Genomic DNA, 14,874 nt, shown 5'->3' on the forward strand with positions numbered 1-14,874 from the left:
GTAAAATCACGTGATTTTTAACTTTTTTGGGGTTGGGCCCCCCCCCCCCCTGGCGTTCAAGGGGGGGGGGGGGGTGCAAATTGAAAAAAATTTGAGGACACAAAAAAAAAAATGTGCTCTCTACCCCCCCCCCCCCCCCCCCCCCCACTGAGTTAAATATTCGGGAGCAAACAAAAAAGAAAAAAAGTTGGGCCCCCTCCCATAAGAAATCCTGGAACCGCGCCTGTGTGTGCGTGTGAGTGTGTGTCTGTATCATGTTTGTCTACTCCTCCCTCTTCCCTATTGTCGGACTGGCTCTATTTCTCCCTCTCTCTCCCTCTGTCTATCTCTCTCTTTATCTCTCTCTTTCTCACACCCACATCCACATAGTTTATTCCTCTCCTCTCTAAAGAACAAAATGAAGTGGAAAACTACAATGGATTATTATGAGAGACAATAATTTATATATCTCAAATCATTTTTACATAAGACATTTTTTGTGACAAGAACATATCGACGGCAGTATATTTCTTCACCTCGTTTTAAAGTAATAAATGTTCAACTGAAAAAAGACAAATACAAACTAAAACGTTAGAATCATTAACATACACTTACTTATTTATTTAATGCTTGTTACGTAATGAGTAAATTATTGTATTTAATAAAAATAATGTAACGTTTTAGCTTACAGATAGTGTGGTCTTTAAGTCGGATTTTTTTTTTAAACCTCTTTCCATGTCTTTTCCTTTTTTGTATTTCCCCTGTAAAGGTTAGCAGTGCTTGGTCGAAATTTGCCTCTTTAAAATACAATGATTCTTTCCGAAAGTGGTCGGCTCTATCGCCATATCCTTCGAAAAACAACGCCCCTATAATATTGATAATGCCCTGTCTAATCTAAAATAACCTGACAATCCTCTTAATATTGTCCTACAGACACCATGCCTTCCCGAAATACAACGTGATACCCTCTGTCCTTGACCATGTTGGCGAGCAGACGAGACGCACAGATTCCCGCTCAAAATAAAAGTGGTCATATCATCTGTCGTCTGCCAACATCATGGATATTGTCTGGTAACCTTGGAGATGGACTTGGCAATCGAATGTAGACAGATGAAAAAGGACATTCTCGTACCCTTTCAAATATTTTACCATGGATGTTCTTATTTTTAGTAATAAAGTATGGTGGCTTAAATGTGAAACAGTGTCATTGGTTAAATTCCTCTCTTTTGGCTGTGCTTTTGATTTCTGTTCGTCATTTGTGGTCGATTTTATTTTGTAATATATTTAGGGAGGGTGGTCGTTTTATCAGTCAGGGGGCACGGGCTTTTAATCGGTGAATGTAACGAGAAAGGAAAAGGCCGACTAGTGGAGTGAGAGTGTGGAAGAAGTGCACTTATCTTCTTTTAACCCCCCCCCCTCCCCACCCCCTCCCTTGCCATTTGATGAAGAGGAAAAGTTCTTAATGCCCCCTAATGCTTAACCATCGGGAGGAAATATTGCATCTTGACAAACAAAACATCTTCATTTCAATGATTGCCTTAATTCTTGCACGGGAATTGCACATTTACTGCCCCTCGGCAAACATGAGCATAGCTTTAAATGTCTTGTTGGTTATAGCCTTTATAATGTTAAGCACTGGGTTTATCCTCCAGTGTAATTTGCGAACCAGTATTCAATTGTGATGAAGTAATCCCATTAATAAGTTAATCATACATGATCAATTCCAATCAACATATACATGCATTACATTATTCAAAATTATCAAACTTAAGCTACCTTTATCATTTATAATCGTAAAACCATTGGAGATCAATTGAACTTTTAGCTCATTAAAACATTATAATTTTCGTCAATTTGCTTACAGATTCTCCCTCAAAAAGTATACATAATCCATAAATCAATATGGCAATAAATACAGACTCATAAATACTATCTACACTCATCAACGGAACACATATTGTTTAGGCTTGTTTGTGTACTAAAAATATACAATAATAGTACTTTTTCGGTGATGTTTTGTGGTGATCATCGTTTTATTCATAGAGCGAAAGAAATGCAAACGTAGCTCTATATTTGACGTGCTGTCATGTATAATGATGAATAATCACATTTACAGCAAACATAAGAAAGTAATTAATAAGAATACGTATAATATAGAGATAACTGAAATGGTGGCATAGTTCATTCAATAATGAACGTTAAACTCCCTAACCTTTCGCTCTAAGAATAATGACCTTTAATCTATAAGGAATGTGTTCATTTGCACTTGATCATAAAGTGATCCAGCTTTATAAGTCAGCTGCAATCGTAGATTTGTGTGGTCAGAGAAGGAAAATGAATAGAAGACTTTGCTGGTGAATAATAATGATGTAAACTAGATTTCTAAAATACAAGCATTGTTAAGGTAGTGTCTACCATTTGCATTAATCTGGGAGAGGAATACCGAAGAATATCAAAAATTTATATTGCCTATCACGAGAATGGTTAATGGTTTGTGGATAACTCATTGCATTAATACTTTGTATTTCTGGAATCGTGGTTACCATCAAGTTTTAATTTATTAGACGGAAGGAAAATCAATAGAAGCAAGAGAAATCATTTAGTTTGAAACTAAATTTCCTAAGGTTTTGTTTACCCCTCATACCAGCGAAATGAAAAGACCAGGATAGGCTATAAGCTAACGAAACATCTTCTGTGGAATTTTAAATATTACTTAAGTTAAGGTTTTGACTTTATGATTTCTTATTTTTTTAAAGATACCATTTAATTCAGAATGATATTAAAAAAATATGATCTTAGCAAATGGTGGATACTACCTTTAAATATAAAGCTAAAAATAACCATATTGTTTTCGACACTACATTCATTGAAATGAGAAAGAAAAATCAAAAATCTCAATAGGGTATTAACATAATTCAACGTTTAGCGTATGGCGTCCAGGGAAAAGCGATTACGTAATCAGTGACGTCAGTCGCCTATTACACAAAGGGAACACTCACAAGATGCGGCCGATTTGAAGGTATCTACATATTCATAATTATCCAAGCACTGTAATCGGATATTTACCTGTGGATGAAAACAAAGAGATGGAAATGAGATAATTAGTCTCAAGGAGGATAAAAACAAATTAGTCATCCACTGCATAAAGTTTATAATTGATTATACTAGTTTACTCCATTTAATGATTCTCAGGCTCAGATTGAAAGCTTGGCACAGCAAATAGAGACAAATTAATGTATTTTCACTGGTTTTATAGTCATGTTAATACTGACAAAATCCTAATAGAGTACCCCTTAGTCGGCTCAGAACGAGGAATTATGTTTTCTTTTAAATTTTCTGCTTGTATTGCTACGTTTAAGCAAGCAGTGCCAGTCAGTACATAATTTATAAAGGGTATATTTTCCTTTTAAGAAATGAGGAGGGTCAGCCATGTGGTGGCGCTCAGCCACTTTTACTTTCTTGTAAACTTGCCGATTTCAAAGGCAACGTTTGCAGCGTTTGATGACATTGTTTTATAAAGGTGTGTGAAAAGGTATGGATACTGCGAAGTTAACTGTTTAAGCGGCGACCATGACTTTCATATTATTTGACAAAAACATAATATTATCATAAATGAATAGATAAATAGCTAAATAAATATACAAATAAAATAACCAATCAATGAATTAACAAAGAAAGAGTTCAATTATCAAATAAATATATAGATTCATATGTGGATACATAAATTAATTAATAAATAACTAATACTAACATCGTGTGTTGTGGCGATGGAACAACATGAGCCATGGGTTGTGAAGATTTGTGTATAGTCGCTGTTTTGGAGTGTAGCCAGGTTTGATGGGTAGGAATAAGACTGGCAGAAACCACGACATGCGTTCATTTGAACTTTAGTCTCCCTGCAACCAGGTATTCGGACCTTCTTTGTGTAGCCTGTAAATAGAGAGGAGAAATAGACAATTTCATGAAATCGTTGTCCGTAAATGTTGCTTCAACAGTTGGTCATGTTTAGTTGTAGCCACAGTTGGGCAGATTAAGTTGGAGCCACAGTTGGTAAGATTAAATTGGAGCCACAGTTGGTTAGATTAAGTTGGAGCCACAGTTGGTCAGATTAAGTTGGAGCCACAGTTGGTCAGATTAAGATGGAGCCACGGTTGGTCAGATTAAGATGGAGCCACAGTTGGTCAGATTAAGTTGGAGCCACAGTTGGTCAGATTAAGTTCAACCCACATTTGGTCAGATTAAATTGGAGCCACAGTTGGTCAGATTAAGTCGGAGCCACAGTTGGTCAGATTAAATTGAAGCCACAGTTGTTCAGATTAAGTTTTTACCCACAGTTGGTCAGAATAAGTTGGAGCCACAGTTGGTCAGATTCTTTTTCTCTCTCTGTCCCTCTCTCTATCTCTCTTTCGCATTATTATAGTCAATACATCATATCTTTTAACGGATCATCGATGTGGTTAATTTCGAATCACTTACATGTATTAATTCTGCAGATATAAATAAAGTTAAGTACAATATTGAAATTAAGAAAAGTTAGTTTACATAAAGAATGAATACTTATTTAGGTTTTTTTTTTTAAATCCTATTCTTTATCAAGAATGTCACAAAACTCATAATTGAATTAATAATTTGGTTGCGATAGTCTGATTCACAATAACAAATGAACATTGTTTAGGGCAGAAGTTAAAATAGGCTCATTTATACTTTTATATCAGTTACGATATAAATTGATATTTTCTTCAGGTAATGTCGTATTATTTCTATGCAACATACTATTTCAAATACTTTCATGCCTTTTACTGCAGTTGATCGCTTCCAAGTTTCCCCTTTGATGATTGCTTAAATACACATGCAAGTGAGTAAACTACTTAGACTTGTGGGCTGCGCAGAAAGTTGATATGAAAGGTAAATAGTATGTTCTCTCGATTAAATTAGAAATCTTGTTAAGCTCCCGTGGGTACATTAAGGTAATCGTTAAACCAAATATGAAACTCCAAGACGATCATTAACGCCCACTTTCATTTCTCCTATCGTCAAAGGAATTAAATCATTTAGCAAACACACTTAGTAAGTTTAAATTCTTATTGGCCTGATTATTGGTTTGATGTTGACCAGTGTCCGTAATCATCGAAAGAAGAAGAAAATGTACTAGCCCCTTTGGATTTTTTTTTTTTTAAATCTTAGATAAGATGTCTGTAATGTCGTTTTCTACTTTCGGGTCTTTTGCTGACAAAGTTTTGAATATCAAAGCACTGAAGTAGATGTATGTTTTCCATTTGTTAAGGTCTTTACAGATGATACGCACAATTGACGTTGATGGCAGGCCGCATATTAACCCCTGACCCACATGATCACACTTTCCTTTGTGTTTTGGTGAGCATGGTTGTTGGGTCTTCAGACTTGATATTTCATTATATTTAATTATTTTGAATAAATGTGGATGTATTTTGAAGGTCAGTATAGTGTAAGGAATATGGATATGTGAAAGGTATTGAATATTTGTTTTGAGTAAGTGTGTTCTTAAATAAGAGACCTTGCATAATGCCAATATGGTATAGCTATAGCATTTAATGATAGCACTAATTGATTTCACATATACGTACGTGTATACTGTAAGGGCGTATAATTATGTTGTGTGACTAGGCTGACCTCCTTGGGCTGACTTCATGAATAATAATAATGTTGATGAAAATGAGATTTGAACCGCTATTGGTATGACGGTAGATGTGATCATAATATTGCAATGATATGACTACAGGTGTTTATGCAGGTTAATGCATACCTTTTCTGCATACACTGTCCATGTACTTTAATTTATATATTCATGCCATGCATGCTCATTGTAGTGTTGACCATTGTTTAAGTCATGGCTTACACAAAGTGCAGTGTTTGAATTGAATATATGTGTATACCATTCAGGTGTAGGTCTGCAACTAGTGTAAGTCTTCATTGTTATTTGGACATTCTAACATTCTTTGAATACTTTTTGAGTTAGAATGAAAAGGGAATGAATGTTAGCTCCTCGGTCAAGTTGGTGGTAGAAGAGACATGATTTGGTGGGCTCTGAGAAAGGAGGTCCTTGTACACGTAAGACTCCATGTTGAATTTGGGTGTGTCCTTTGCAGGACCTATATTGACAGATACAGAAATAGCTGTTGAAGTTTGAACTTGAAATAAATATGGAACTACATGGCAATCATTGTTGAATCATGCGTCCTTATTGCTCGACTCGTTACATTACAAAGGTGTGATGATAATATGGACTACTGGTGAAATGAGGAGGCTGGTTTGAGTGAGAAGACATTTTCTTTGGCTTTGTTGAATTTGATAATCTAACTAAAATGGAAATTGTGAGAGTATTGCTTTTAACACATAATTATGTACGACATATCCCGTCCGTCTATAATATCAGAAAAATAATTGAGGGCATCACCCAGGTTTATTCACAGTCACCCCAATGTGAAAAGGGTGGGATACTTAAGGTAAATCATTACTTTCATTAAGGTATTGAATGAGAGTAGACCAAGCGCATGAAATTATGTAAAATTGACCCTATCTTCCTTTTCGAATAAAATTCGCATTTACCAGCATATTTCTGCCTTGATAGTGTCCTTCTTTCTTCTTGCTCTATTTCTCCATGATCACCCTAGCTAGTTCGTGATCCAACCCGCGTCTCACGCTTCATATAACCCTATCAACCACCATCCTTATGACCTTACGCCGTTCTTAATTCCACTCTCGCGGTACATATCTTTCTATTTCCAACAGCCTTTAAATTATTTAGACATCATTTCTCACCGAATCAAAACGTTAGGAGAAATCCAGGGAAATTATTTCAGAAGCATGCCTGACCTTTCCCTGAGCTAGATTAATTATTCAATAGACATGTAATCGCATCATTCAGTCCCAGTGTTTTAATTTTAAGACGAGAAATGTTGGGAGAAAAGGGGTAAGCCGATTTTCCTGGTGGAATTGGCTTTCACTTTCTTCTATCGGTATTGAATTTGAAATGTCTGTCGTATGTTTTATTCATTGTTGATCTGCGTAAGTACTTGTATGTTCGCATGAATGAGCACGCCGATATTATACCTTGGCATGATTGTTATTTAACTCCAGCTAATGCCATCACTTTCTCTTGCTCCCATACACTTGGTGAATAAATTATTCCGCCTCGGTCGCGAATTCTACTGTCAGAATTTAAATTCTATACCCTGAGTTACAAAAGTAAATGTATAGGTAAAGTGAAGTTTTGACTCGACTTGAGAGAAACACAATTGTATTAAGACAGCGTCTTAACTTAGTATCAAGGACAATGGGTCGAATGCATCATAGAAAGATAGCTCGAGAAAGTGATAGGTCATGACGTACAAACAAGAGACCTGCTGCCTCCGAAGAAAAATCTTTTCCTTTGACCATCAGCATTTACTCAAGCGATTGTTTTCTTTTGTAAACAGAATCTACGTAATGCCAGGCACGTGTCAGCATTGCCAGAAAATATTCAGTTGGTACTTGACAATTTAGGCTATAAAATCAAACTTAAAAGGCTCAATTTCCTGAAGAAAGTGGGTTTGCTTCTCGATGCTGAATGTGGCAAAAACAAGTCTATGGCTGGTTCATATCATTTTCAACCCCGTTATTGACAAAGAAATGTATCAACTATCTAGTGACATATTTAGTGAAAAGGTGAGTGAATGCAATTAAATATACAAATATATTAAAAGACAAAGATCTCAAAAAAATATATAAACAAAATTAGGCCAACGTCCTGTGAGATCTTAAAAAGATGTATAGCAATTTCGTGATTTGCTTACATTCGCTTACTGTACATCTGTCGATATGGAAAGTTAGGCACAAGTATTGTAAGTTTGTTTTGCTTACTTCTGATTATGCATAACGTTATGAGTGTCTTGCAATCTTCGGGTAATGAAATGTACGATGTGGTTTCTCTTTTTTTTTTAAAGGGAACGAGTTTGATATCTTGGTCACACCACCAAACTGGTTCCAAACCGATTACAAACCTACCGGTTCTTTACCATTTGATGTAAAGAAATGTTTTGTTCGGTTTGTTAATCTCTTCAGCGCATTAATAATAATAATAATAATAATAATAATAGCCTAATAGTCCATTCCAAATTTTATTAAACCGAAACGGAAATTCTTTTTGCCCAATTGATCGTGAGCCCGGCAGCCACTGAGCAGCGCCAGATCGACGTTGCTCTGTCCCTTATTGTTGAACGCCAAACAAGGTAGCAACAACTCCCATCTTTTAACGTCTTTTGGTATGACGCGGCCGGGGTTCGAACCCACGACCTCGCGGTTGTGAGGCGGACGCTCTACTGACTGAATTTATGATAGAACTCGATGAGAAAACCAGATGAATTTTATCCCAAGCGGCTGACATACGGTTTTCATCTTCCCAAGAAAATCCCTTCTAGCGATGTTTTGAAACATGACTGTATGAGAACCGGCATGTCAATTTTGCAAAAAGCATAATATTGCTTTTCGGTGGGGATCCCTCCAGTGGAATGCACGTAATATAAAGATGTTTGTTTTGCTCTTCTTAATCTATATTTTTAGATTTAAAGGAAGTAGCATTTCAAAGTGGAGAATGAAAGGTGTCGAATTGCGCGGAAAATGTGTTCATTTGTTTTGATTAAATAATGTTAGGAATTTTAAGGGATATGTGAATTTTACATGTGTTACCGAAAAATTGCCCATGTTCTATAATTATGTAGTTCTTGTTGTCTACGTCCGTTAGGCAAATGCACATTTAAAAAGACATAGAGAGAGAAATTATTTTAGCAAAATATTCAACTCTATTATATTTGTTAGTTGCTTTTGTTGCTTTTTATGATACTTAGGACAGGTACTGCGGAAGAGGCCACAATGCTTATTAGTACCGTTAGTGGTTCTCTCTTAAAATTTATCACTACTAACCAAGGTTGACTTTGGAGCTCCTTTGTAAAATAATTTGGTTGAATTGCAACTGTAGCTCTTCTCTTTTTGGTCTAATTCATATATTGAAAAGAATTTGCCTTAAACTATACCTATCATCATCTGTATCATTACTATCGTTCCATGTCTTCTGTAACAATATGGGAATAGTACATTTTTTCGTGTATCCTCATGCGAAAGTTCAACACGTTCTTGTTTGTTGTTGTATATACATCATAACAAATGCAACTTCATCTAAGCTCCCTCCCCGCGGTGATCATGTGGTATGTGGAATGGGAATAAAATCGGGTTTTAGAGATGGAATACAGATAAGAAAGACCGAGAAAAATGCGCTTGGCATCAATAGAAGTCAGATACATCGGTAGCAACATGATATTCATGACAATCTACGAGTCAAGATCAATTCCATTTGTTTTAAGAAAAACAAGTTTGTTTATTTCTGATATACCTTTTGGAAATGTATATGACTTCCATCATTTTCTCAAAATGCGGAAACAATACTGAGTCGGGGTCGTAAAATGTGTTCAGCAAGAGGTGAAGTGGCGGGCGACAGATGGAAATATATCCAAAGCGTCAGGAATCCTTTCCCGGCGCTCTATTCATTCAATTTAGTGTAATTGCTAATGTATATCTTATCAACTCATGTCATCAAAATAATTCGCGAGGAGCGAGGAGCAACAAGGCCAGAAGATGAGTGAGGCTTACACTCTAATGAGAAACGGAGAGAAAAAAAAAAGATAAATAAATAGAAGGAAATAATTGCATGGCAGGCTCGAAAAAGGCGTTACACGTCATCGAACTACAAAAGTCACTCTGGGGACTAGAGGTGAATAAATAATACCGACCAGGGATTGGTGATTATTTGCAGCGGACTGACTGAGTACGTGTTTGCTCGTTAAACATCAAGATGTGGAGAAAAGCCAAGCAGAGATGCATGGGGGAGAGCCCAAATGTTAAGCTAGATGAAAAAAATGTAGCAGCTTGAGAGTAGAAGAAGATATATTTAGGAACATCGGTACAGGGGCTGCTTGATGAATTGAATTTAAACATATTTATATAAATAGTCGAATTCGTGTAGAAGGCTTGTGTGTTTTTCATGAAAGGTGATACCCTCACGCTCAGAAGCTGATTGAGGCGAGCTTCTGAAGAAGAAAAACCCTGCCGGAAATGCAAAGGGTTGAAATGTGCGTGTGTCCGATGTAAAGAGTTAAACACTTCAATTGTTTTAATGAAGCTCGCAAGCTTTGCAAAGCATGCATAAACCGTGTGAAATAAGCCTTTACCACATGTTTTGACCTCATCACAAACTAATTCATTAGGGGAAATAAACTTTCCGGTAACTAACTGGTAAACAAAATGTTCAATTTGAATTGAATATGATTGATGACTTGGACGTCATACAAACGGATTATATCTTGCACTAACACCAGATGTATACACACAGAATGTTGGGCTATCCTTTTTTTGTATTGTATATTCTCGTCGCTGACGTCAAACGCATTTTACACGAGTAATTCTTGATTCGACAAATCAACCTTGAAAAACAATCACCAGACAAAAATAAAACTTTGAAGAGAATGTTCCTAAATTTATAACATGTTTTAAAGGGTATTATTCTATTTGTTTCGGGTATTTGAACTGACGTTCTCGAGTGTCGGTCAAGGATAAAAAGCAGGGGGAAAGGAGTAGGAATTTCATTCCCCGCTTCTCAAGGGATTAGGAATCTTTACGTGCTGCCGCGTGCGCTTGAACCGCCACCATTCACTTTGACGCAATTCGGTGCATGCAGATATGAATGTATTACAAAGTACAGTTCACTGTTTCTATTATCATTGTCATGTAGGATTACTGCAGGTTTTCATGCTGTTTTCGTTTAAAATTTTGAGTTTCATCCCATAATGCTTTAATATCTTTCATGGAAATGTTTGTGAATCGAAATTCATGTTGTGCCTTTTTGATTGATATAAAAGGGTTTGAATTATAGATTTGTCATTTCAGCCATTCTAGAAATTCAGTTATGTGTAATGATTATTGATTAGAATACCTATCAGAAAACTACAATACATTTCAACAGCGTAGTCGTAGGTAGTGCGACAAGTGTTTACCAACAATACTTAATTGTACACGGTGTAGGATTATAAATGAGAAGAACAAAATCGTGCTGTTATGGGAATGACAAGCAATTAGCAATTAATGGATTTTGATATCACTATGACGTATGTTTCCTAAGTGCTTATCTTTTTTAGGAATTATCCACGTAATCCTTCGCAGGATTATAGGTGTGAAGGAACTTAAATCGCCAATGGACATAATATCTTAATTGACATATGCATTTCACGACAATGTGAACACCATTACCATTTAGACACATTTATATGGTGAATTCTTTAGCTTATGAACCAGCCAGGTGTATGAATAGATCTCGAAAAATGATAGATTAAGTGTACGACAGAATTAATTGTTCGTACATAATTCCCAGATAAGGATATTCGATGGTGTAATATCAATCACGTTATAGAAATAGAATACAACAATACGGGCGGCTGAAAGAATTATATAAACCAAGTTCTTTAATTTAATCTGTTAATGGCCATACATTCCGCTTGACATTTTGAAAAAAGAGAATGAACAGACATACATCAGAATGTAGCATTTATCACTTTCGAAATACAAGGGCTGTATTGAGAATGGGGTTGGATGATGGGGGTATAGTATGCAACCGTTATTGCATTATTACACACAAAGAAATCATTGCCCGTCGTGAAATACGTATAAAATGGCGGATTTAAACATTTTAAAATGTTAACCAAAATTGAATGGTGGGCAATCCGTCTTGATCTTTACTCTTCTTTGCCTGGTCACCAGATCATCGTTAGGTCAAATCAAATAAATACTTAGAGTGATTATAAACTAAATAGGAACAAATTTGTGCGATGGGGTATAGCGAAATGAAAAATAAGATATCATAATCTTACTGAACATCACAAGGACAGAAATGAATTGTACACATGGGCATAAGAACGACCAAAATAAGTAAGAAAATTATCCGTACCCAGTTATGTTCATGGTTCATCCATAAGAATAAGACCCCCCCCCCCGTACTGACAACATACACCGTTAATATCTACAACTTGTGCCTGTACGACTAATTTATTCACAATCCGAAAATAAAAAATCTAATGTCGTCAGCTTTCCAGCTTTTCAATTTGAATAAAATTTCAGATTTATCAAATACATGTATTTACATTCAACACTTGCATGACGTAAATGTATACACGTACCTACTTTTGCCTGTATTATATTGAAAATTAATAAAGGTCAAATCAGGTATTGGAAACTGATAAAAATTGATTATATTATAATCTAACAAAAGTAGGGCCACCCTGTATAAAGAAGACTTGAATAAATAAATAAATAAATAAACAAACGGGAAAACAAACCAGTTAGATTATAATATAATCAATTTTTATCAGTTTCCAATACCTGATTTGACCTTTATTAATTTTCAATATAATACAGGCAAAAGTAGGTACGTGTATACATTTACGTCATGCAAGTGTTGAATGTAAATACATGTATTTGATAAATCTGAAATTTTATTCAAATTGAAAAGCTGGAAAGCTGACGACATTAGATTTTTTATTTTCGGATTGTGAATAAATTAGTCGTACAGGCACAAGTTGTAGATATTAACGGTGTATGGAAATTATAACTCTGGTAAATTCAGTCTCCAACAATATTTCAAACATGTATCCATGACAGCCTTTCTCGCCTGTTTCTACTGATGTTAATCAAAATTAATGCGGAGCAGAATTTAAAAAACAAAATCAGTAACTAGGTAGCATTCAATGGCATTGGCAAATCACCGAGCTACATAAAATATCAATGATTGATGCGTAAAGATTTTCATTAGCCAATTGTATAGGCCTGTTTCGTAAACAAAACAGACGAATACCAAGCGTAAATAAACCAATAATCACTCTGTCGAAAATTGGAAATATGACTTTAACAAATATTGAGGTATTTACCACTAAAGTAGAGTGAAGTGATATAAATGTTGATGCATGTAAAAAAAAAAAAAAAGATATAAAAAAATCGCGATCGATCCATTTTGAAAAAAAGGAACGGTGACAAACCGTTTGATCTTGTCACGATGATTATTGTAATGCCCATTGCAATCTCTATTACAGAAACTAAAAGCCCTCAATTTTAGAAAAGGTTTGATGTGCTTTTATCATCTCTCTTAATCAACCATAGTCTATTATCCTCCCAGATGCACTTAATCTATCTGAATATCAAAATTAAGGCTCGGGTATACTGTGGTAACAGAGTGGGTGTGTGGTCAATCCAAGATGGGGACGTGTGAGGGAAAACAAACATCGAAAAAAAAACAGTATCTGTGAATTGCTAGTGTATAGTATGAATGATTTGTCTTACGATATCTACAAAATCAACTATAATGTTACAGAGGCAATTATATAGGAGTATCTGATAGATCTATATCTATAATATTCAGTTCAGAGTACATGAATATTTCAAACAACAACTTTTCATTACGTATAGCATCATTATATTTTGTTGAACATTTTCAGCATAAGAATATAAATGATTTTGTAAAGATATTCGTACACACAATTTATGACTAACGTACTTTGATTTTTCTGGTATTTAGAATGGTTAACTTTAATCGTCTGTGATCTACATGTACATGCATGGATGTTAAGTACAGGCTATTTAAATTCTGATTTAAAAAAAAAAAATTATAAATGGTTCTCCTTACTTTTAAACTTGGAGAATGGTGGGAGCTCGACCTACTTTGACGAATATTACAATTGCATAACGCATTATACACAAACAATATAATTGTACTCTCTTGCAATTATATGTGATTTTTATGAAGAACTCATAATTCATCACCAAAACAATTCAGGATGAGGACTATATACATACCTACAAGATGACATCCGGGACTTTCCCAGTAATGTGCGTGTGTAAGCATAGGAAGCCATAGGCCCAGTAGCACCACGAGAACACAAGCCAGCATATACGAAGACACCTTCATTATTAGCAGTCACACAAAACGATCAGAAACCTGGAAGAGCAACAAAACAAAAAATAGATAAACAACGAATAAACATGAGTGAAATGTTATAAATTACAGATTATTGAATTCAAATGTAGAGTTAGTATAATCGAAATTCTAAAAACAGGTACCATCTTCTAAATTCAGCAGAGAGAATGTTTTTTATCTAAAATATCATCCTGGTATGAATGAAACGTAATCGGACAGAAATTGTTTTCTTTATTAATTTTTTCGATCAATACAAATAATCATCATGAAATGCAAGATCATTGAATAGATAACGTATTTACCTTACACAATCTGAAGGCAAAATAAATATCTTAGCTAGCTCTCAGGCATACATTGAGACACTTTCCATTCAAATCATAGGCACTGGGATGGAAGCTGGTTTGATGTGAGTTTTACGGCTATGTGCATCAACTGACTCTACATTTGAAGCCTAAAGTCGATTTTGATCGAAAAAGAATATGGTTCATCCTCTAGACAGGATAGGTATATCATTAGTCGTCCATGTGGTGACTGGTTTCTAGGTCATGTAAAAGCCTCGGTCATTTGCAGTCTGATTTACTGCGGAAGTCCTTTTCGTAGTAATTGATTCAATGAGAGGGGGTCATGAACTCAAATTCAAATGGGAAAAGAGGGATACTGTTTTTAAGGATCCAAATAGTTAGAAAATATTTTCCAAAAAAGACCTTCCGCGAAACCGGAAATTTGATATACCAGATTGTGAGGAAAGAGCTTATTTTTAGACTGCATTTTTATTTAAATGTTAATACGGAAGTCACTACGTCACTCATCCATGCAATATATTTATGATATCAATTTGGCTTCATGAAAAAAGTGCAATTTAGCCACCA

At 35.3% G+C, this 14,874-nt stretch overlaps 1 protein-coding gene across 2 annotated transcripts; it reads right to left on the reverse strand.

Annotated features, from left to right (window-relative positions):
* Nucleotides 1-419: 419 nt before the first annotated feature.
* gpa2 (glycoprotein hormone alpha-2) lies at nt 420-14,429 on the reverse strand. Of its 2 annotated transcripts, XM_011672527.2 has the most exons (4): nt 14,308-14,429; nt 13,885-14,026; nt 3,731-3,909; nt 420-3,045 (listed from the first exon to the last, which is right to left on the reverse strand). In XM_011672527.2, the coding sequence occupies exons 2-4, from the start codon at nt 13,994-13,996 to the stop codon at nt 2,947-2,949; spliced, it is 390 nt and encodes a 129-aa protein (XP_011670829.1). In that variant the 5' UTR covers nt 13,997-14,026; nt 14,308-14,429; the 3' UTR covers nt 420-2,946. The 2 variants fall into 2 exon arrangements, with proteins under 2 accessions (XP_011670829.1, NP_001268682.1); NM_001281753.1 differs by lacking the exon at nt 14,308-14,429 and having other exon boundaries at nt 2,947-3,045; nt 13,885-13,996.
* Between the last annotated feature and the right edge of the window lie 445 nt (nt 14,430-14,874).

The sequence above is a fragment of the Strongylocentrotus purpuratus genome, unplaced genomic scaffold, assembly GCF_000002235.5.
Source record: "Strongylocentrotus purpuratus isolate Spur 01 unplaced genomic scaffold, Spur_5.0 spur5_scaffold_5, whole genome shotgun sequence".
NCBI classification, from domain to species: domain Eukaryota; kingdom Metazoa; phylum Echinodermata; class Echinoidea; order Camarodonta; family Strongylocentrotidae; genus Strongylocentrotus; species Strongylocentrotus purpuratus.

Excerpts from the sequence above, each read along its gene's own strand:
- gpa2 (XM_011672527.2), bottom strand. The coding sequence starts at position 13,996 with ATGAAGGTGTCTTCGTATATGCTGGCTTGTGTTCTCGTGGTGCTACTG. Across the intron at positions 3,910-13,884 it reads TCCCGGATGTCATCTTGTAG|GCTACACAAAGAAGGTCCGA; the intron begins GTATGTATATAG and ends CTCTATTTACAG. Across the intron at positions 3,046-3,730 it reads CCATCGCCACAACACACGAT|GTAAATATCCGATTACAGTG; the intron begins GTTAGTATTAGT and ends TTTCATCCACAG.